At 33.1% G+C, this 23,127-nt stretch overlaps 1 protein-coding gene across 1 annotated transcript; it reads left to right on the forward strand.

Moving 5' to 3' along the window:
• The first annotated feature begins 737 nt into the window (after nucleotides 1-737).
• On the forward strand, nucleotides 738-22,552 carry LOC126837343 (bone morphogenetic protein receptor type-1B). The gene is made up of 7 exons (XM_050571218.1): nucleotides 738-1,225; nucleotides 19,789-19,973; nucleotides 20,056-20,397; nucleotides 20,472-20,664; nucleotides 20,750-21,047; nucleotides 21,147-21,477; nucleotides 21,545-22,552. Exons 1-7 carry the CDS (start codon nucleotides 1,153-1,155, stop codon nucleotides 21,683-21,685), a joined length of 1,563 nt encoding a protein of 520 aa, XP_050427175.1. The 5' UTR covers nucleotides 738-1,152; the 3' UTR covers nucleotides 21,686-22,552.
• Nucleotides 22,553-23,127: the final 575 nt, after the last annotated feature.

A 23,127-nucleotide genomic window follows, 5' to 3' on the forward strand; every position in this document is an offset into this window, starting at 1 on the left:
AATATAAGCAATATTGTTTGAAATTAACGATTTTTCAATATAATTTATATTCTATCCAAAGTGCAAAAAAAATATTTCAATAGAGACAAAAACGAATTTAACATTTAAGTAAATTAAACGTAAAATTAATTTGGAAATTGTTGTGGGATTTGAAAAATATTTACGAAGTTTTTGAAATATTTATATTTTTTTGCCTTATTTGACAATAATTTACCGCAGTAATTATTATTAAATTTTTATTTAGTTTATCCGTTTTTTTTACGTTCAGCTTAACTTTTCCATTGATAGTAGCCTAATAAATTAACAAATCCTAAACATTTCAGATCCAAGGCTCAACTTGGGTTTTTCCTCATGAATTTTTTTTTGCATTCGATTATCATGGATTTTTTTTATCATTATTCTAACTTGAAATCTAATCATAATTTTTTTTTTCAATTTTGAAGAAAGATTTTTTAAGTTAAAATAGGTATGACAAATTATAAAAGCATTCTTTACAACTCGAGTGACAAAAAATTTCGTAATGAAGTAACAGAACGGTTTATCACATATTTAAGCCAGAATTTCGTTTATAATAGGTATATAACAATAATGACAGTTGTGCTGTGTGTGTGTACATTTTTTTTTTGTTACGGCGGAATTTTTGTTTTTCTTCCAAGACGTTCGGCGTCAGCTGTTTCTTTTTCTTTTATGTATCAGCTCGTCGATCAGACGTTGTCCACTGCACGGTGCACCTCGCAGTCAACTGAATACTTGTCTATGGCCCCGCCTGCAGGCTGCATCGGCTACCGAGCATTCTGGTTTTCACGTCCATCCCGTGTGGTTATCTGCGCCAATGTAATCATTTTGTAAAAATAATAATAATAATACTGAATAGTGAATAGGTCATAATATTTTTGTTATTATAAACTAAATTTTGAAATTGTACAATTTTTTCTGTCGACGAAAATCGTTTTGTTATACCTATCTTTTTCTCTTTTTTTTTTCTACCGTAGTGATGTGTCGTGATTTAACGTGAATTTTATGTGCCGAAAATGTCGCGGTCGTTTTCAAGAATATTGTTTTTAGTTCGGTTGGATTGATAACGCAAGCATATCGTACGGCTAAAGGCTAAAGTATATCGCACGTCTGGCCGTGTAGAATTGGAATTTTACCATGTTGCTCAAAAGAGATTGGGGTGGCGCAATTACCATTGGATTGGGTATAGCGGCCGTGGCTGGACGATCAGGTATTTGAAAACGTTCATTTATTTTTTTGTACCAATGTAAAAGTATAAAACAAAACACAAATTTGGGTTCTCGTATGTACTATCAGTGATAAAATAACGTAACGTGCGGGGTACGTACAAAGCGTAGTTTGTCGCTTGCTACTTTTATCCTACGAGCTAGGTTCGAAATTAAAATTTCGCGTAATACGTAGGCCAGTTTGGAAAAGTTGAAAATGTCATTACGGTTGTATTTCGTTTTATTTTTTATATTAACTAAACGTTGAGTAAATATTGGAAGACTAGGTTACCAACATGGCTATATTACGATGCTAGTAAAATTAACAGGAAAAAAAAATTAGGAATGTATATTATAAAATTGATAAAATACTTATTACTTGTAATTACGCGGTACGCTATCAATCAACTTTGTTATATACCGAGACTTGTTATTTATTCAATGTAAGTATTTTGTGTACCAAGAAAAAGATTAATGCTGCACTTAGGCTTGTACGCGTCAAAACATTAAATTCCACTCTTGAGATAAAATTCTAAGTGCATTATGCACTTAATCACAAAATGCATTGTTGTAGCAATTCTAAAGTCTTACAAATTTGATATTAATATAAAATTTGTTGATAAGTGTTCAAATTCAGACTACTTAATGAAGGTGTTTAGACAAACACATAGTAAAATGAATACTTTCTTAACTTCCAATAAAATCATATACTTTAAGGAAAATTATTAAAAATTTTGTTGGATTTTGAATAAATACTCTCAGTATTGCTTTTAAATAAATTATTTTGTATGCTATTACTATTTAGACATCTGTGTATTGTTATTAAATATTTTTAAGACTAGCAAACCACAGATGTATCTTTTTTTAAATCCAGATTTAAAAAACTTGATTCTATTTTTAATTTAAATAAATATATGCAATTTAAATGATATGATACTTATGTACAAATGATTTTATAAATTATCAGTATTTTATGAAAACTCAATTATTAATCTTTTTGACAGCATACAATATACTACTCTATAGTAAGATAATGATCGTATATGTACCAATAGTCCATAAACTGTTAAGAGTTCCTTTAGTTGACAATATTGTGCTAACAATAGCGGAGAACACCCTAAATATTTTATCCATTAAACTTTTGCCCTCCCAAACTTACTTGATGTTGGTAATAAATTATGTTTTATTTGAAGCAATAGAGATCTCACCCTCTAAGAAAAAGTCATTAGTAGGGAGTATGGTACCGATATGCTGTAGAAACCTTCCCCCTTATATGTTAATCTCCAAATCAATAGGACCCTTTTAGTTTGTATACGCTTTGTATTTGTCCCTTGTAAGAATGACTAATCCTTGATGTATTATTTTGTTTGTTACTTGTCTACATGAAGTATGTATGATAATCCTGCTAGCTGCAAAGTCAACTTATTACTGTGTATTTGAAGTAAAGATAACAGTTAATTTGGTGCCTACTTTTTATTGTTTATATTTGTATATTAGCTATTGGTAGGTAAATACATTATATATATATATATATATATATATATATATATATATACTCAAGACTAAAATATACTTAAAGTACTATAACAACGTATTGTTATCTACACTTGCGTAGATAAACTTTTACATTGATGTAGTATGTGAGTGCATTTATATCTATAAGGTAAATGTTATTTTGATAAAGAAAATTAAATTTATAAGACTGATTAACTAAGAGTATCGTACAATTAAACAAGGATAAATGATCAAATATTGAGGCGATCGTTTAAAACGTAGGGTTTATATAAATATATGTATTATTCAAGAACACATACACAGAAAGCTAATTTAAATTAACATTTATGTTTATTTAATTTATGCATACATCTATATTATATGTAGTCTATAATTAACATATAATTATTTTTTACTCTATTAATGATAACTTTTTCATGTTATATTCATAATAGACCAATAAACAGGTGTAAAGATGTTTTCATTTAGTGCAAAATTCACATTTGCCATAACTTTTTTTTGCCTCCGCGAAAAGAAAAAAAAAGCAATATGCGTAAAAAATAAACTGTGTAAACATAAGTCGTTTTATGAATATATCTAATAAATTATCATTGTATTGTACAATCGAATGTTGTCAAACGCAAAACCACGGTAATCAATAACGTAAATTCTTGAGTGAACGAATCCACTTGAAGTGTCTATAAATCTTAAAAGTTTCGCATATATTTGTATATTTTTTTTGCCAAACGTGGCCGTTGAACAGAAAAAAAAAATGATATGTTGCAATAATTGTTAAATTGTTCGAAACTTGTACAACGTTTAAAAAAAGACATGTAATTATGTTAATTGTAACGCCGGAAATTTCACAAGAAATCGGCCATAAATCTTATCAGAATACGGTTTTAATAATATATTATTATATTTAAATATTTAACACACTCAATAAACAGTAGTTACTCGAGTTTTCATTTACAAAATATCGAATTAGATTTATAGAATTACCACCCATTTCATAATAACTGATTTAGAATAAAAGATATATATATTTTTTTTTATTAGACAAATATACAAGTAAATCAGTACAATAAGCATATTATATGGTATGTTTACTCTTCTTGTCAGCAATAGTAGGATTTATTATGGACGTTACAAGCGACAAATATGTGGTTTATTAAATATGCGATAACGCGTGTCACCCGGTATAATATAATAACAAGTTCTATATACTTACAATCGCCGTGTGTTACATAACAAAATACACGGGTTCAATCAGAGGTGGACGGGTATCAGCGGTTCCAAATATTAATGACACTTGGATAACAAAAAAAAAAATGTATCAGTTTAATAAGCGAATTCGTTTAATGTTATAAAAATTAAACTCGTTAGGTACCGTCGTTGATAATATGTCACTCGTTTTTAATTTTCGGATTAATACAAGTTGTAATAATAATAAGTTATTGTGTTGATACTAAAATGTTTAAACCTGTTTAGCTATTTCTATAAATAAATTGCTTGTGATAGCAACAAATTAAAATTTTAACTATAAAACGATTTTTGATTATAACATTCACAAATATATACCTGTGTCTGTATGGCTTGAGCTGGATCTCATATACATCACATTAAACGCTCGCATCTAGTTCAACAAATGTCATAGTTCCAAGTTTATTATTTTAAAAGTTATAATTTTTAAGAGTGCGTGAAAAACTTATGCAAAAGCTTATTCGACCAAACTTCTGTACTTCGTGACATTGTGGCCCTTTTCTTGACCTAAGCCACAGATATAATATGTATGTTGAGAGGAAGGCGAGAAGGACGTTTATAAAAGTTCACAAAAAGTGACATCAGACATGTGACATAATATTATATCAACCATCCCATCACAGTATTAATATTATTACAATACTAAATGCTTAGAAATCGTATAAACACACATTTTGTTAACATAATACAATTAACATTTTAGAATTCTATTAATAGAGGATCAACTAGTATTTGATACTTGACGGCGAGTATCAAATATCGTAATACAATATATATATATATATATATTACATATTCGTCCTGTTTGGCGGGTAAAAAAAAGGGCTAGTAAGATTTTTTTTTTTACGATTGAGCAGCGTGTGGCGCCGGACGTAGTTGTTTTTTTTTATTATTACTTTTTTTTTTAATGAGCGGCGGCTCGAGTCTGCGGCTGCTGGTGTCGGACAAGTTAACCGCCGTACGTGGTGTGTTCGTGTCCTTGACCCTCCCCCGAACATCAACCGATACTCGTACGTACAACCACCGTACGATGAAAGTTATAATAATAATACCAATAATAATAATAACACTCGTAGGATTTGTGGTATTTGGTGAACACATAAGCTATAATGCATATTACCTATATAGGTAAATAGCGCTGTAACCGCATCCGAGGTGTTGGGCGGTTCACGCCTACCACCACACGGGGTCGTCACGACGACCAGCAGAATAAAAATGATTCGGATCTGTCCGGAATTTATGGGAACCGATTTGCATCAGTCGCCTTCGAACCCTTTTCCCTGCCTTCCCCTCGGCGGCTTCCTTCCCCCTTCCTTTCGCCCACCTCGTGGGCCAGCGTGACTTCCGCTCCCACACAATAACAATAATAATAATGAGTTGTAACACGCGCACCCTACGCACCGAGATATACGGTTCCACGACTTTCAACGCGACAAACGGTTTCTTTCTCTTGCCGTCCCCACCGATGCCATTTAAATGCACGCGCCTTGTACACGGGCCGTTTTAATAAGTTGGCAAAAAAAAATTCACAGAAAATACTTGAAATTTACTTAAAAATAATTGGAATTTGGTTTTATAGGGTTTACACTCAAAGGCATACTAGAGCATACTGAAAAATTCTGGTGCTGCTTTGCCGCTGTCTTCGCATAGATAAGACAAATTAACGAGACCGTTTACAGTATAGAGTAAAAACACTAAAACCTACTCCAGTTGGGAACCGTCATCGGTAAGACAGGAGTAGAGTATGTAAGGTCCGCGGTAGGTACAAGTCACGGTTTATACAGATCCTAGAAATCCTGAAAAATCCTTGACTTTGGTCAATAGTCCTAGGAATAATACTAAATCGTAGTACATTCCATACGATTTCAGCTAGCTCCTGGAATTAGTGTTATGTTGGTACCCTGAGTGTAAAAGGGACAATCTTACATGTTGTGGCCTTTGGCAATAAGTTAACGATTGTAATGTCACTTTAGAATAATTAAATCCCAGACGGTGCAATACAAAGTATTATGCCATACTAGCCCTACTCCCTCCCGTGATTTTTAGATCTGCGTGTTTCGACAATAATATTATAGTGTTCACGTGAAATAATAATATGTTTACATTGAGAATACCCTCAAAGTATAATATTATATCCTTTGATAATAAGAGAATCTTCGTACTATAGTTACCTATTATTTTTATGTTTAATATAATATATGTGTATATATATTTTGGCTATTTATTCTACCGCTAGCGTCCTTTTTTTTCAATCGTTGTTCTTATCCGTATTGATAATAATAAATAATACAAATTACAATGTATAGTTTCTGGCGCGAATCAACGACCTTCAAGCACGCTTATTAGTGCACACACACACCACACCTGTGCCACGTTATTATTATTACTTCAAGGCGATTCGATTACAAGCGTGTTAAGAAGTTGGGTTTGAGTCGCGTACGTTCTAAATATTATGCTGATTTTCGGAGTTAGGTTTTTTTCCATACATCAGGAACTATTATAATTTGCTAAACCGACGGCCGTCGATCCTGTTTTTGGCCGGATGTTTTTTTTTATCATATATAAAACGCATAGTATAAAAAATAATATAGACCGCCTTAATAATATCGCAATATAATATATCGTTCCGGGTTATTGACACACGGTACACCGTCGATACTACTACTACTACTAATAATAATTATAATAATATATTAATCCGAGACTCGAGCGCACGCGTTTAGGTGGAATCCGTAAGGCGATATTATTATAACGTCATGTTGGCTGGTTGTGTGTACACAGACGTATGATTACATCTGAAATAATATATCATACGATAATCCATTGGCAGCCTGCACGATAATAATAATAACTATTTAAAAAAAAAAATACTTAGCCGGTCGTGTTCTACAGCCGTGTTTTGAACGCAATCTCTCTGGTCTTTGTGCAAGGCAGAATATTATTATAATATATATACACAGAATATATACATATTATATATGTGTGTGGACGTCCGCACTGTGTTTAATCTTCCCGCGTGTGAACCCTCGTTATTTATTTACATTTTGTTTCATTCTTAAGGTGTCTCGATTTTTTTCTTATTTTTTTCTTTACCAACACCTTAGGCTTGCCTATTACCACGTTACCGTGTGCGTGTACGACGGCCACGTTTGCCGCCCATCGCCGTCGATCGCATCCCGAGATAGGGATAATTTTATTTTAATATAATAACATAAAAATAAAAATAAAACTCTGGACTTGGACCGAAGAATCAGATCGAATCTCGGTTTTGCTGCCTGCCATACAATAATATATTATATAAAATCTCGACGGTGGACGTTGTCGTCGCCGATTCTTTTGTGCATACAAAATCGTTTCGCGTGAGAATTATTGTTGCCAGAGTGTATTTTTTTTCGACATTTTTTTTCCATCTCCTTTGCAATTGAGCAAGAAGAAAAAAATACACACATAATACTTTCCGAGTATAGGCCGTGTGTGTGTGTGTGTGCAACGAAACTCGATCGAGGACGTGACGCGACGAATAGATGCAGTTGCACGCTGTATATGGTTGTGTGCAAACGACGTACGTGCCTTTAGCCTATAATATATCAGATGTATATACATTTGTACGTGTAGTACACACACTGGTCGGCGATTTCCGATAATGGGGAAAACGAGATAGATGACATGTAGTGTGTGTATACCTTGTGTGCGAGCACGCATCTCGTCCGAGGGATTATTGTCCTGTACGATAATGTTATACTACAACAGCGTGGTACACTAAAAATGTGTATGGTATCTAGAGTGCAGTGAATATAATAATGTCGAGGAGAATATAATATAACGAGACGGACGGTTTGTGCCAGATGGTCGTCCTGTTTTTATTAAACCGGAGAAGAACGAGAGAGCGACAGAGAAGAAAGGCTGAGAAAATAATATTATTATTATTACTGTTGTTATTATAAAAACCGGTCGGCCACACGTTTGCCTCGTTATGGTCAACGTCTCGAGACTAAGATATTTTCATGTGTTTTTACCGTTTTCAACTGTGGTGTTGCACCGATGGTGGTTCGTCCACACAGCAGAATATTGCACAACATTGTTGCGGGGGAGAACGCCCCCCTTCCCGCCAGAGTGTCACCTACTTTAAGACAACCGCGATAGTTATGAATTATAATGTGTATAATATTAAACACCTTTAAAATTAATATTATTTTAGAAAAAATAATAATTTTTTTGTACAATGTAAGTCGAGCTGGGCCTTTCATCCGTTATCAACTGACCACTGTTGCTCAAGAACATAATATGTACTAAATTTAAGGAACTCGCCACTGAGGAAATAGGAAAACGTTTTACATTGGTTGGTTATTATAGTTATATAGTTATTATAGTTATAAATAGTACTATTTAAATTAAATATATTAAATTTTATATCTGTTTGTATTAGCGAAACCAGTTTTTTTTTATACATCTGGTTAACAAATATTTTTTCTTCTTACTTCGCTCTTAAAAGCTAAGCCTCGCGCGTACATCAGTTATAAAACATTTAAATACAGCTAATATACAAAAATATATTAGATGTAGTGTGTACGAAAACGATATAGCCAATCAGATCACGTACCACGTGCGTGTATGGACTATTATGCTAATAAACTAGTTTGATAACAGCTGCAGTCGTCAACTGTTGGTCAGCACACGTCCGATTGACACCGCTTTAGTTCTTTGTGGTTTTCTTATCTCGTCAAATTTTTAATAATAATATAATAAAGCAAGTTGTTTTAAAGCAGCACTTTTGTGAACTGTGTGTACAGTTATTTTATGCGACAACTGAGACAAGCATACACGTTTTCTCACAAAGGAAAATGACCGATTCAGTAACTATTTACCATTAGTTGGCAATTTCTTGTCAAACGTCTGAAGTCGTTTCAGATTTTGCCCTTTTTCTCTCATAAGAAGAACCCTCGTTTTTTATTTTATTTTTTGTGCCCGTCTGCTTCTAAGTTTCATCGATGGCTTTACAATTATTATTCGATTTATTTCATTAAAATATCAGCTTATAACTATTTATTTCTAAAATTACTGGGATCTTAAAATTAACTTATTTTTATTAATTAAAAATTACACGGCGTTGCGTTTCATCTCGGGCTGTCCACGAAACGTCCCGTGTCTCTTAATTGCGAGTGAGTTGTATAAAATAAAAAAACAAATGGTAGTAATAATAAAAACTGAATAATAAAACTATAATATTATTCGAACGCCACGATCAGACAGTTTAGTGTTCTGGTGGGGAAAAAACCCCGTTAAGGTCGATGTTGGTGTCTGTCAAAAGAAAAAAAATGTAATTATATAAATATATAATATGTATGTACACATATTAAGTATTAATAGTAAAATGCATTTACACACTATGCACGTGAGCGGGACGTGGGAGTTGGGTTCGGAGAAATGGGATTATAAAGGTGGGTTTTCTTATTGTATTTCTCTTTAAGGTCATCGCGCGCCTCCTCTTCCAGTAAAAATGATAATATTATAGGTAGTAGGTATATTCGGGAATCGGGTGTCTGGTAAACATATAATACATTATATTGGGTTCATTACCGAAGGTTTCCCTCGACTGTTGACAAAGGATCATCTCTTTTGGCCGGGTTTTATTTAAAAAATGTCCGACTATACACTTGAACGTGACTTTTTCGACATAACCCGACATCGTTGTTTTGGAACGTTTTCAAAATATAAAATAAAAAGAAATCTCTTAGAAACCCTATAGTACGTTTACGCGGTTCTCTCACGTACATCGCAAACAGCATTTATATATTTATATATTATCCGTCGGTAAGAGGTTTAGCCGAGGAGTTCTATTTTTAATAATAATTATCATTATAAACGTTTTTTTTTTTTTTTTTTTGACAAATTTCATTGAACTCTTCCTTGCTAGCGTAGACGATTGCATGTTATAACAGCTTGGAAGCTTGAAGTAAATTTGCTTTTTGAGCAATTAATTATTTTTTTTTTTTACTCTCGGACCAGTAAGCCACACGAACTCGTACAGGCAAAACTGCTCGAAAAAAATAATTTATTACAATAATAACAATTAATAATTTCCCGGGAAACGAGGTCGTACCGAAAAACAGATCCCTGTTTTCACAAAGTACTTTCTAGAAAATATCAGACATCCCTTATTCCTTCTTTTTGTTTTGTACAAATGTTCACTTAAATAAACCAACAACGGGTGTGTATGCCCAGAAAAGCATAAGAACTCAAATAATTTATTTATATAATATCTAGTAAATCCGAAATAACCTATCAAAAAAATAATTGGGTCTTCAATAGCCGGATGCCATTATTTTGTAATTTTTCGTCGAATATGTTTAATAATTTGGATACATAGGTTTAAATTGTATTTAAATAGAGTGATATTATAACACTCTATTCGTATTGTTATGCTAGCCTTTTTTTTTTTTTGTATGGTTAAAAAAACATTTTTATTTTTGTAAACATCTAATGTATAAATTAAAGTGTAATGCATAATATTGCCAGTCCTATATTATTATGTATGTTACGCGTGTAAATTTTACATTGTCGACAAGAACTGTATTTTTTATCGTTTAAACGGCCGTCCAATAATAACGTCGCTATAATATTGTATACATTGTATGCACACATTACCAAATTACATTTATTTATTATAATAATAACAAAACTCTTATAATTTATATAGTTGACCGGTTGGTACCGTTGTGCGGTAAATGGCTCTGTACTATCGGCCCGTGTGAAATATTCGCGTGTAACGGAATCCTAAGGAAAGAATATAATTTGATATATATATATATATAATATGTTTAGGCGGCATACTCTGGTAATAATTGGATTTTTCGTCCATTTTCCACGTCTTGCCAATATAATGTATATATATTGTTGTAATTTTTTTTCCTACAAAATACGCCGCTCCGTCATATGGTCTAATATGATAGCACTATTATTATTATCACCGTCATATTATTATTATTCAATGACAATGAAAACGACACATATTATATTATTATTATGAGAACGTCGTGTATTCATCTATACTACACGCGATGACTGACGAACCGTGACCGAGGAGAGTGTTCCCCCTTAAAGTATATAATATAAATAGATATATATTTTTTCCGCCGATGTAGGTATATTCAAAAAATAAAAAGCGTCGAAAAAATAAATTATTATATGTCGACGACGACAAGAAGCAAAAAGCCGCCAAGGCTGTGCTCGCCTGTTGCTCGTTGCCACCGCCGCCGCCCCGCTTCACGGGGAGATGGTGTTTTTGTATTGTCATATAATATGCCTATGTATGTATGTATATGTTGTTTTTTTTTTTTGATAATACTCTACTCACACCTGGCCGTCGCCTTCTCTATTGTGATAAAACGTACAGGTGTCGTTGACACCCGCACGTAGTATATAGAGGCGAGATGATGGTGTTCCCGCATACCTAAGCGATACTGTGTGTAACGCACACATGAGCCGGTCGTGCATTCAACGTGTCACGTTTCGGCGTTTTTCAATCGTTTCCAAACGATGTCTTAGACGGGTTGTTTTTTTTTCTGTATGGGCATTTTTTTTTGTTATATACCTTTGGGTCTGCTTTGGCCGAATTCCATTGCAAAGCGGACACGTTATTATTGTAATTTTATGCAGACCGTCTGGCGGCATTTTTTTTTTTTTTTTTGCTGCATGCTTGCCAATTTTTTATGAAAATAACACGTACAGTCGTTTCAATTTGTAATAAATGTAATATTATTAAAAATTATTAATCATTATTTAATAATTATTAATTATAAATTACAACTTTGTAAAACTCGCGCACTGGCCGGTTAGCAAAGCCGGACAAAATTTAAATAAACTTAACATAATAACAAGAACATTAAAAATAATTACAAATAACAGTCTAATAAATATGTTTCTCGAACAAATCTTCTTTTTCTAATTTATATTTCATTATTTTAAAGCAAAAAAAAAAAAATCACCCTTTTCTCCATAGAAAATTTTAGAAAAATTGCCAATATTCTCTTAAGTATGGTCTGATGCAAATTTGAATAAATCATGAAAAAACCAATGTATTATTTTTTTAACTATATTTTGATCAATTTTACTATACAAATCGTATACCTATGATTTAAAACTGTTATTCAATTATAAACATTAAGGCTTTAAATTCAATTTTATGATAATAAAACCGTGTAAAATTACAGCTTTTAGAGTTTAAAAATATGTCAAATAGTAATCGAATACATTAAGTAACCTCACAATCCAATAAAATAAACAAAATAATAAATCGGGTTTTGCGTACTTTTGGCCGTCGTTTTGGTTGGTTGTTAATATATTTTATTTTAATTATATAATATTTCTCACCGATTTGAAGAAGAAAAAACCAATTATATTGTTATGAACGTTTGCAATTTATGAGTCGACGGCCACAGACGGTCAAAACATTTATAATAGTATGCAAATGGAATACAATTACTATAATATGCGGTTTTTTTTTATTAGTTTAAACTGTTTGATTCCCATCCGATTATTTTCCACAGAATTACATTTATTATTATTTTTTTTTTTGTGATAAAACGAGAAGAACATTATATTTTTTCTTTCACACATGACAAATTTGATATGGTCCTTCATTCCCGTTGACTGGCATACAATACATGTTTTTTTTTGTGTATGGTATTATTCTAAAAAAAAAAAAAAAAATAACCCATGACTGTATTATGTATTCAAAAAGTACTTTTGACCATATATTATTTTTGAATCCAAACGGTGTGTTATTTTATATACATAAAAAAAAATACTTTTTCCATTTTGTTTTTTTTATATTTGGGTCGTTGATTTTCTTACCAGCATAATAAGTTCAGTGTGTGCTAAATGTATATGGCGGCAAGTTCCAAGTGTGTAATAATTAATATTCTGCATTGTCGTTATACGGGAGACGCGATTCAAAGACTTTGTATATAGTATAGTCGATAGTGATTTTGAAAATAATTAAAGAGATGTCTCAGGATGTTGAAAAATGTACTAACTACAAGGGACGAACGCCATTAACTCTTTGAGGCACGAGATTTTAATAAATAAAAGAACCCTAGTTGCACACAAACTTAATTATTTTAAAACTTTTTTTTATAATAAAATACTTTTTATTACTTATGAATAAATGTTGAAAAATTAAAAACTAAAAAAATTGATTTTTTATTTATAAAAAAGAGGTGGGTTAAAAAATGTCCCGCTGTGCATGGTTATCAAATATGTTGGTTTGTTCCTTTAGCGCTGAAATAAAAACAAAATTAATCAAAACTTTTTTAAATTTATACTACAAATAGTAAACAGTTTTAAAAACTTACATTTCAACATGAGTGATAATTATTGAAATAGTTTCTTGACTTGGAAATGGGTGATGGTAATCCAAAACTCTGCCGGCGTTTTTGAACAAGGCTTTTTGAGATTTCACGACGAAAATTGTTTAATGTAATTTTTTTACCTATAGTTTTTGTATATATTATATGAAAATTAACAACAGCTGCGTCAAAAAAAAATTTAACTCGGGAAAGAGGTTCATGTGAAATAACATTATTTTTTGACCATATTGGAGCAGTAAATTCAAAATTATTTGATGCTTCATTATCATTAATATTGGGTTCCAATGTATTTTCAGGTGAATCGTTTTCGATAGTATTGTTTTCTAATTCAGGGACTTTAAGTAATTGATAATTTGGTTCCTGATTTATTGGCGGAAATAAGGGGTAACGAATATTAGTATGGTCAGTTCTAAAATGTATTAGTGTGACACATTTTCTGTCGATACGAATGACACCGGATAACTAAATTAGTCATTTCATAGATTAAATTTAATATAATCGATTTTTTCTTGTAAGCTGATGATAAACAAGGGTGTAGAATATTAAACGATAGAAACAGCAAAACATGGTTTATTAAAAGAATTAAAATAGCTACATTTAAAATGGTGGGTTATTTTTCGTCTTGCTGTGCTTCAAAGAGTTAAACGTTTAAAAGAATCATTAAGTTCAATTTGGCGGTTACTTGAGCGTCAATTTTAATGAGCCAATCAAGGGGGCCATTCAACTTTAATGAAACATTAAATTTATAAGTTTTTTTTGTACATAACATGCCATTGTCTTTTTCTTTGTGTATAAAAATTACTACAGTTTGTATAAATCATTTTAAATCGGTCCGTTGGCCTTATTTGTTTTGTCTGGGGGAATAGTCGAGCATAAAATGTATAATAATTATGGCCTGTCTTACAAAATATGTACATTATTACATAATATGTAACACTATATGTAAAAAAACACCTTGTTTATTCTGATACATCTAACATTTGATTCTTTAGTATCTACCAATATCAAAGACGGTCAAAGTTATTAAAAAACAAAATTTAATTCAACCGAAAAACCGAACATAAATTTATTATTTTTGACGAGCTGCAATTATAGTATTTGTATTATAGATTTTACAAAGTGTCAAGCCAATTCACCTCTAAATTTGTCTAATATTTATAAATATATTTGCTAATAGTTCCTACTCGGATTACCGGCACAGAAACGTTTTAGTAAAATCGTTTGAATATTTAACTGTAATTGACAATAAGTTAACTCAAAAACTATTTAGCCATTTAAATTTTATATCTAAACCTAGTTTCTTATCATGAATTATTCAAAAGGACATAATTATTTTTTAACATATTTAAAGTAGTGTGCCTAGATCGCTAAAACGTATGTTTTTTAATGTTTTTTAAAAAAACATAGTTATCGATAGAGTCTGGTACAACCCTGTATAATATTATACTAGGAGAAGGGATGGGGAAGTGGTTGCTGGTGTTTAAAAATAATGGGCAAATTTCTGTCGACGGGTGTAATATTATTTTATTACCGCGATTGGGCAAGAACCGCGCGCTAGTCACGTTCGTTGCACGTGTGGTACACCCGGTAAGGGTCTTGGTGGAAGAAATCCGTGCCGGAGTGTTCGGTACACGCACAATGTGTTCATATGTCAGTGTACACGATGCTTGTTGGGATCGGATAGTGGAGGCGGCGGCGGCCAACAGAAAAACCGGTCGATGCAGCTGCTCTTGCTGTTGCTTCGGCTGTCACCCATTGACGACGACGACGGTGGAGCTCGGCGGCGGCGGTGGCGGCCATGCGTTGCGTGTATTTTATTATATGCCTATACGACGTTTGTTCGTTAGTTATGGTAGAGCGAAGAAGGGTGGGCAACTGCCGCCGCTGTGGCACCGACCGACCGTGTGGCGGCCGTCGGGGAACACGACCAAAAAAAAAAATTAAAAATCTCCTCCGGGCAAGGTGGAACGAAAATAGCAGCGATAATATTATGCCCTTTTTGTCGTGTTCGTCGACGGGTGGTGGTGGTGGTGGGAGGAGGGGGCGCACCAGGAAACCCAAAACCGCAATACGACGACGACGACGCTGCGTCGTACGGACGGAAGAATCCTCCGGTGCGCCGCTGCTGGTACGGCTGCTGCGATCACCGATGACATTCGACACCTACACTAACGTTGGTGTGGAATTCGAGTGTCGTTTCTTCGCGCCCGGGGTATCGGATTTAACGGCGGGTGTCGCCTTTTGGGGTACACACTTGTCGCGTTCGAACAGAAACACATAAAATGAACGTTTACAAATTTTCTTTCTTTCTTGTATATTATAATAACATAAGCCCTCGTGTTATTCCTGACAAGTATCTGTGTTAATCAGTTTTTGTTGAAACACTCGTTTGTAAGCCTAATACCATTATATCCTTGCTGCTATATTTCTAGCTTAAGCTTATTCATAATTAAGACTATAGTTAAGTTTATTACGATTTTGCGAAAAATTGCCATTAAACTTTACTTTGTGATAAATTAATTTATGAAAATAAATTTATAAAAACAATATTTTTTTTTTTTGACAAACTCAAATTATTTTAACCACGTTTTTAATGTGACTGAAAACTCATAATTATATTTTATGCCTCGGTATATCTGTATACATGATTTTTGTTATTTTCTCAAAAATATTATTAATCTTGTGATTTTATTTAATAATCGTTCTTTTGGTATCTATTTAAATGTCGCCAGTTTTGCGCAATTTTCGATTACAACAATTTTTCCAACAGAATAGCTATATTTTTCCAAAAAAACTCCTTATTTTTTTTTTAAATCATTTGATGCAGTTATCGTCATCTCGTTTGGTGTAAAACACACATGTACACTGCTCCTATACAATTACCGAATTATTACCAAAAGGTTAGATGGGTAATACTAAGGACCGTGCGCCGGGCTATAATAAAATTATTTATAATTACAGGTGTTGGCTGTATTATTGTCGTATAAAACATTCGAGTACTCGGAAGGTAGCGTTTAGGTATATAATATATCTATGTATTGCTTAATGCGTTGGCCTATTATTATTATTATTGTTATTCTGTTACGTTTAAGTAAAAGGCGTTTAGGGGCGTGCCTCCGGTAAATTAAAAAAAAATCGTATAATATAACTCTGGGACGGTCTAAAAGGCTGATGAAATAATTTGGCGGCAAAGTAAAAATGGCTTATGTGTGGTTAGGGCTATTGAAATGCAAAAAAAAAACAAAAACAAATTTTCATAGATCATAGACATTAGAGTAACCTATAGGCGCAATATTATTCAGATTTTTTTTGATTTTATTTATTTAAGATAATATTTACAGTCACTACAATATGTATAGTATAATAAGTAAATGAGTTGATAATAACAATAAGAAAGTACATAGCTTGAATGGCTTTGATGAGGGAGTGATCCGTTGGCCACACCTCTTAGTCAGTATTATCCAGATTTATAGTATAATATATAATAAATGTATATATTATACATACAAACGCATCTCCGACAAATAATCTTGAATGGGTCGCAGAAGTATAGCAGGAAGCGCATTTTGTGTGTGTGTATACTGTGTAGTTACTTGGAAGCGTTTAAAACCCGTACATTATATTTTATAATAATAATAATACCGACAAAACGCGCACACTACCCGGAGGCCGTTTTTGTCGTGTATACTGCGTATTTTGTGTTATACATTATTATATGTATACAGAGAAAAAAACATACCCCCGCCAGACACACCCAACATCTTTAATGTGGTGGTGCCCGGAAAGCAATAAAACGAGTAAAACGTCTAAAAACGAAAATGGGATCCAAACGTCGCCGCCCACCATAGGATTTAATTAGTCCCCGGAGGACGACGGTCAGGTTTAGGTTAATGCGTTGTAGACAAAATATTATCATCAAACAAAATATATCTCATCGAAGCTACTAAACTCTGTAATCAATTTAAACCTGAAGACGCTATATTTCTCTTAGTCCTTAGATGAGGTAAACAAAAACCGTGACGTCACATGACTGAATATGAAATCGGTATGACCACGGATTCAAGTATAAAATTTCATAATAGTATCTAGAAAGAAATTGCCTAATCTGTGATAATGCAGTCAGTAAGTTATCATTTAATTGTTATGATTGATAAGAAGTTTGTACAATAAATATATTGTAAAATATCTGCACAGTAATTTATACTGGTTCATGCGGCGGCTACACTGGTATCTCCTCTCGACTGATTAGGTAGTCTTTTTTAAAAATGTCTTTTGTTTTCGGTCGGACTATATTCTGTTTTCATATAGTCTATGATTTTATATTATAATATTTTTTAGGCGACTGCGGGGCATTAAAGTCTCTACATGTTTCTCTCATTCGGCCAAGGCGATTTCTAACCGATTAATAATAATTAAACGCCGCCGCCGCTGCCGTCTTTCAACCCCGTCGACGCCCACCGGCATATAAATCATAAATTATAATAAAATAAATTATGTAAATGTACCTAACGCGTTTCACATAGCATATAAAAGCACGTATTATACATGTCATAAAATAATAATAATAATAATTTTAATATAGGATAGTTCTTAAACGGTATTTTTTTTTCTTTCCAAAAGGTGTGACAGATTTTGTTGTGTGTGCATCAGCTTGACGTTGGTATTATATTATACGAAAGAGGTTTTTAAAAATCTCTCCACACTGCCTACACGGGTTTTTATTATTATTATTATTGTATATGTAAAAGGGGTTAGTCGGATTGACCCGCCGCCGACGCGTTAGTATCCATTTTGAATTTTGTGCTTCCAAGATGCAATATATATGCATACATATAAAAACCTTTATACACGGGTCTTTGTGTGTCTTTACCTGTGCACCAGCTCCTATCCTATATACCTACCCGTCTATAGTGCAGGTGGGCCCCTTCTCTTCTCTTATGATTTTCTTCTTTTATACGATGTTTCATATTTTATACGGCGGCGACCCCTGACGAGGGGATGTGTGGGGGCAGCAGGTGTTTTATTATATTTTATATTATATTATTATTATTATTTGATGAAACTGCAATATAATATAACAGGCGAGGCGAGAGAGGTCACTGAAGAGAGAGACGCGCATTTGAATCCCTCAGAAAACTGCATCTCATCGTTCGATTGTAATTTATAATATAATATATAATATTTAACAATGGTTACGACGTAGGAGATAAAACTTAAACCGTATTTTAGGTTTATAGCTTCTCTAGACGGATTTATTATTATTATTATTACAATTGTACGTATTTTATACTGATATGACCGATCGGCTGTTGAGGTTGTGCCATGTTGACACGCCACCTGTTGTAGCAAGGAGACGAAATAATAATAATTATTATCATTGTACAAAACCATAGTCCATAATATATTTAAAAATATAACGCACTTTGTGGAGGAAAATGGTTTTGGTCCTCTTCTGTGGTTGAATATTATATTTATTTGTATGCGAAGAGTGAACAGTTTCAAAAAACGTTCAGGAAAAAAAATACGTTTTAACGACAAAATATATAATGTATATTATATGGGAAAAGGCGGCTTCGGTTGAATGTAGGTTCGGATGAATTTTAATGAGTTACATCTCGGCTACCGGTTTTTATTGCTCCTTTGTCCTAAAACTGGTGGCGCCGACACTGTAATATAATATTATAGGAAAAATGCGGCTAGTTTATTTTTTTATATATACCATCTACTATCGATCGATTCGGAGCAGAATCTGGATATATTATTTTTTTTAACACGTTCCACTCGTCTGTCGATTATTTAACGCCAACAGGATTACGACAGGAACAACGCAACGGGGTCGTTGATAACATTTCTTAGAATTCGTTGAGATTTTTATTTATTTCCCGGATTGAGCGGAAAGTTTTTTTCTGCATTTGCCTTTTTTGAAATAATCATATACAGTCATATACTTGTGTGTGTGTGTGTGTGTAACTAAATTATAAAAAAAAATATTTTTTACATATTTTGTCTTGTACGTAGGCTTAGGAGGTTAGGTAAAGAGTAAAATGTATTGGATGATTTTTTTTTTCTTAGAAAACTCCAGGTGAATAACTGTCTGAATAAAAACAAATTTATTATTATTATAGGGATGAAAATTCAGTATAATACTATTGTATGCACTTGCCGTTATAAAAATTCTTTTGAAAACGAAAAAGTTTTTATATATTTATATGTATATATATATAAATATATATATTTTTTAATAACAGTAATTTTTACTGACAAAGTTATTTATTATAACATTAAACAAAAAAATACACAAGCCTAGGGGAAAACAAATTAAAAAATCGTTTGGGAATGTAACTGGTAAACTTTTTGTTTAAACACGAGACATAAAGAAGGATTTAAATTAAACATTTATATATTTTTTTTTACATATTTTTAATGATTTGTTTTGTTTTTAGTGCGTGGCCTAACCTGTTATTGCGAACACCAGTGTCCCAATGGTCAACCAAATGGCACTTGTGTCACTTCACACAAGTCGCAGTGCTTCAGTGCTGTCCAAGAAGAATATAATGAAGACACTGGCGAGTACGAGCCGGTGGCATCGTATGGTTGTCTAGCGGCCGGCGAACAAGGCTTCTTACAAGTAATTGAGAACTATCAATATAAAGCTATAAATATATAAATATTATATTGTATTAATGGCGGTGTTTTTATCTACTTTTCAGTGTAAAGGCGGCAACTCGTTGTACGGTTTGGCGATCCAGTGCTGTAACACCGACATGTGCAACAAAGAGATTCACCCGATTTACACACCTCACACAACAACACCTCCGCCGCCCAAAATCCACTTTAATTCCATACCGTATATAGCGTTCATGCTGTCGATGGTCATTTGTTTACTGGTGTCGGCAATCGTCATCGGCTGGGTTTACATACGGTACAGAAGAAGGGAAAAAAACAGGTTGTACGCATTGGCGTCCACTGACAGTTACATGTCCGGCAACAGCAATTTGTTGCAAACGCTTATCGGACACTCGTCGGGATCTGGTTCCGGCATCCCATTACTTGTAAGCAAAACAAATTGATTTATTGCCAAAAGCCTGTACGATTAATAATTTGTGTATTGTTGTGTGCGTTCTAGGTACAAAGAACGATAGCCAAACAAATTAGAATAGAACGACAAATCGGCGAGGGTCGATTTGGCAAAGTGTGCTTGGCCAACTGGCGGGGTGAGCACGTGGCTGTGAAAATCTTCACGACCATAAACGATCAGAGCTGGCTACGAGAAACTGAAATATATCAAACGGTTCTACTGAGACATGAGAATATTTTAGGTAAAATGTCTAACGACAGATCTGTTATTTATAAATTATTTAATCATAAATCACGATTAACCGTGTGTATTTTTTTGTTTTAAAGGATTCATTGCGGCCGACCTGAAAGTAAGTGCCGGAGGCGCTCAAATGATGCTGATCACCGAGTACCATAAGCGTGGATCGTTACACGATTTCCTAAAAGAAAACACAATCGATGCTGCTCAGCTGGTTGTCATGGTACGTTCCATTGCGAGCGGCCTGGCCCATTTACACGAGCCGATAAACGGTACCCATGGGAAACCCTGCATTGCCCACAGGGATATCAAGTCGAGAAATATTTTGGTCAAGACTGACGGCGAGTGTTGTATTGCCGATTTCGCTTTAGCTGTCCGATATGACAGGTAAATGTTCCTTATCGATTATTACAGGTCAATGTAGATATAAAAGTGTTATTTCGCTTCAATGTTTTTCTTATTGTTATTGTCGTTACTTTTTTTTAGCCGAAGAAATGAAATTGACATCGCTCCCAATTCGAGAGTGGGCACTAGGAGGTACATGGCTCCTGAAGTTGTTAGCGATGCCATCGATGTAACGTCGTTTAGCGCGTTCAAAGCGGCCGACATGTACTCAACAAGTTTAGTATTCTGGGAGTTGTGCAGAAGATGCCGACAAGGTTGGCCTGTAGGCGGTTCACCCATGTTACAAGCCGAAGAGTACATGTTGCCTTATAGCAATCTGGTTGGCCCCGACCCATCCGTAGAAGACATGCGACTGGTACTGATGGTACAAGGAGCAAGACCGGATATACCCATGAGATGGAGATGTGATCATGTAAGTTCATTGTATAATTTTTTTGCAACTGTAGTTATTAATTAATATTTGGTTTTTTATTAAACAGAGGTTGAGAGTAATATCGGAAATCATTCAAGAGTGTTGGCATCAAAATCCAAGTGTTCGATTACCTGCATTGAGAGTGATGAAGACGCTGCGTAAATTGGAAGATAGCGAAACCGTGGAAAACGGAATCCATCACGTCTAAATGTCAAAATAAGGCAGCGTGTGTAATTTTTAGCGCCGTTTTTAAGACGACATACAGGATTATATTATTATATTTTACTCCAAGACTGCGTAGATAGAATTAATTTTAAATGTTATTATTATTATTAACTTAGAAAACGAACAACAAATTGTTCAAGTCGAGTTAATGAAACGTACTTACTTAACTCCTTATGTATAAAAATATTATGTGCCATTTGTATTATCGCAGTGTAGTCGATTTTATATTTTGTTTAAAATTATTCTTGTAGAATTTTTTCTCTCGTGTATGATGGCCAGATATAATTGAATAATTTTACGACGGTTTCGATTCAATCTTAACATAATCAAACGTTCGTTTACTTCCTGCCCCTACCCCCCTTATTTATAACTATCACAAAATAGTACAAAACAACATGTACGACAAAATTGTACACGTGATGTCTGTTTTTTTGTTTTTACCGTACGAGAGCAATTTCATATATTGTTTAGGTAGCCGATATCATTTAAAAAAAACATTTTTTTTTTTAACCATTACCTATACATCACTTGTGTGTGCTCTCTCGCTAACATTTATTTATTTTTCAAGTATTTACATGATAATGTTGTGTTTGTGTGTTTGTTTTTCCAATGTAAATAATATATTCAACACAATATTATGTTTTTATAATTTTTTTACTATTTTTTGAGTTGTGTAAAATAATTATATAAATATATATATTGTCGACAACGACTGTTGTTTATTTATTACACAATTATATATTGTTTTAGAAAATTGTTGTATTTTTTTTATCAAATGTATACTTAATCTATGAGTCAACTCCCAAAGTGTATGTACTGTGTATAATATATATAGTGTATAATATGATATTCTATAATGTTTGGTTTATTATTATTATTTTTTTTTTTAATTCATGTTTTAAGACTAGCGTGTGTTCTGAAGAGTAACAATTCGTTTTATAAACTAAAGAAAATAATAAAATAAAATGTGTTACTCTCGAAATACTCGCGCATCATTTTGTTTAAATACAAATAATAAAAATGTATATATTTTTTTATTATGACTTGGGTTTTTTTTTTTTTTTGTTATGTTAGATTAACGCTAAAATGTTTATCCTAAATTTTTATTGCGATAATATTGTCCCGGCAAAAATGTTGAACAACCCAAAAACAAACATAATAACAACTCGCTGAAATACCTTATATTACGGTAAGTGTGTTAGGATGCAAGTATTGGGATTTTTAAACATTATGCGCCGTACGTAGTAGGTATAATGTAGATGAGCCGTTCCCTATATTGCCTGCATTCGAAAAAGTTTGCACTTTTCGGTTTGACCATAGCCATCAACAAAAAAATTGTACGTTGCACAGTTATGTTTTAATAACTTGCTTCTATAATTAGTCTTTATTTGTAAAAAAGTTGACGCTTTCCATTCCCCTTAATGG

The sequence above is a fragment of the Adelges cooleyi genome, unplaced genomic scaffold (genome assembly GCF_023614345.1).
Source record: "Adelges cooleyi isolate 19-005CV unplaced genomic scaffold, UGA_ACOO_1.1 ACOO_flye_CR_arks_rails_tigmint_CR_PRNA_248, whole genome shotgun sequence".
Lineage (NCBI taxonomy): Eukaryota > Metazoa > Arthropoda > Insecta > Hemiptera > Adelgidae > Adelges > Adelges cooleyi.

Excerpts from the sequence above, each read along its gene's own strand:
- LOC126837343 (XM_050571218.1), top strand. The coding sequence starts at position 1,153 with ATGTTGCTCAAAAGAGATTGGGGTGGCGCAATTACCATTGGATTGGGT. Across the intron at positions 21,048-21,146 it reads TTAGCTGTCCGATATGACAG|CCGAAGAAATGAAATTGACA; the intron begins GTAAATGTTCCT and ends ACTTTTTTTTAG. Across the intron at positions 21,478-21,544 it reads TGAGATGGAGATGTGATCAT|AGGTTGAGAGTAATATCGGA; the intron begins GTAAGTTCATTG and ends TTTATTAAACAG.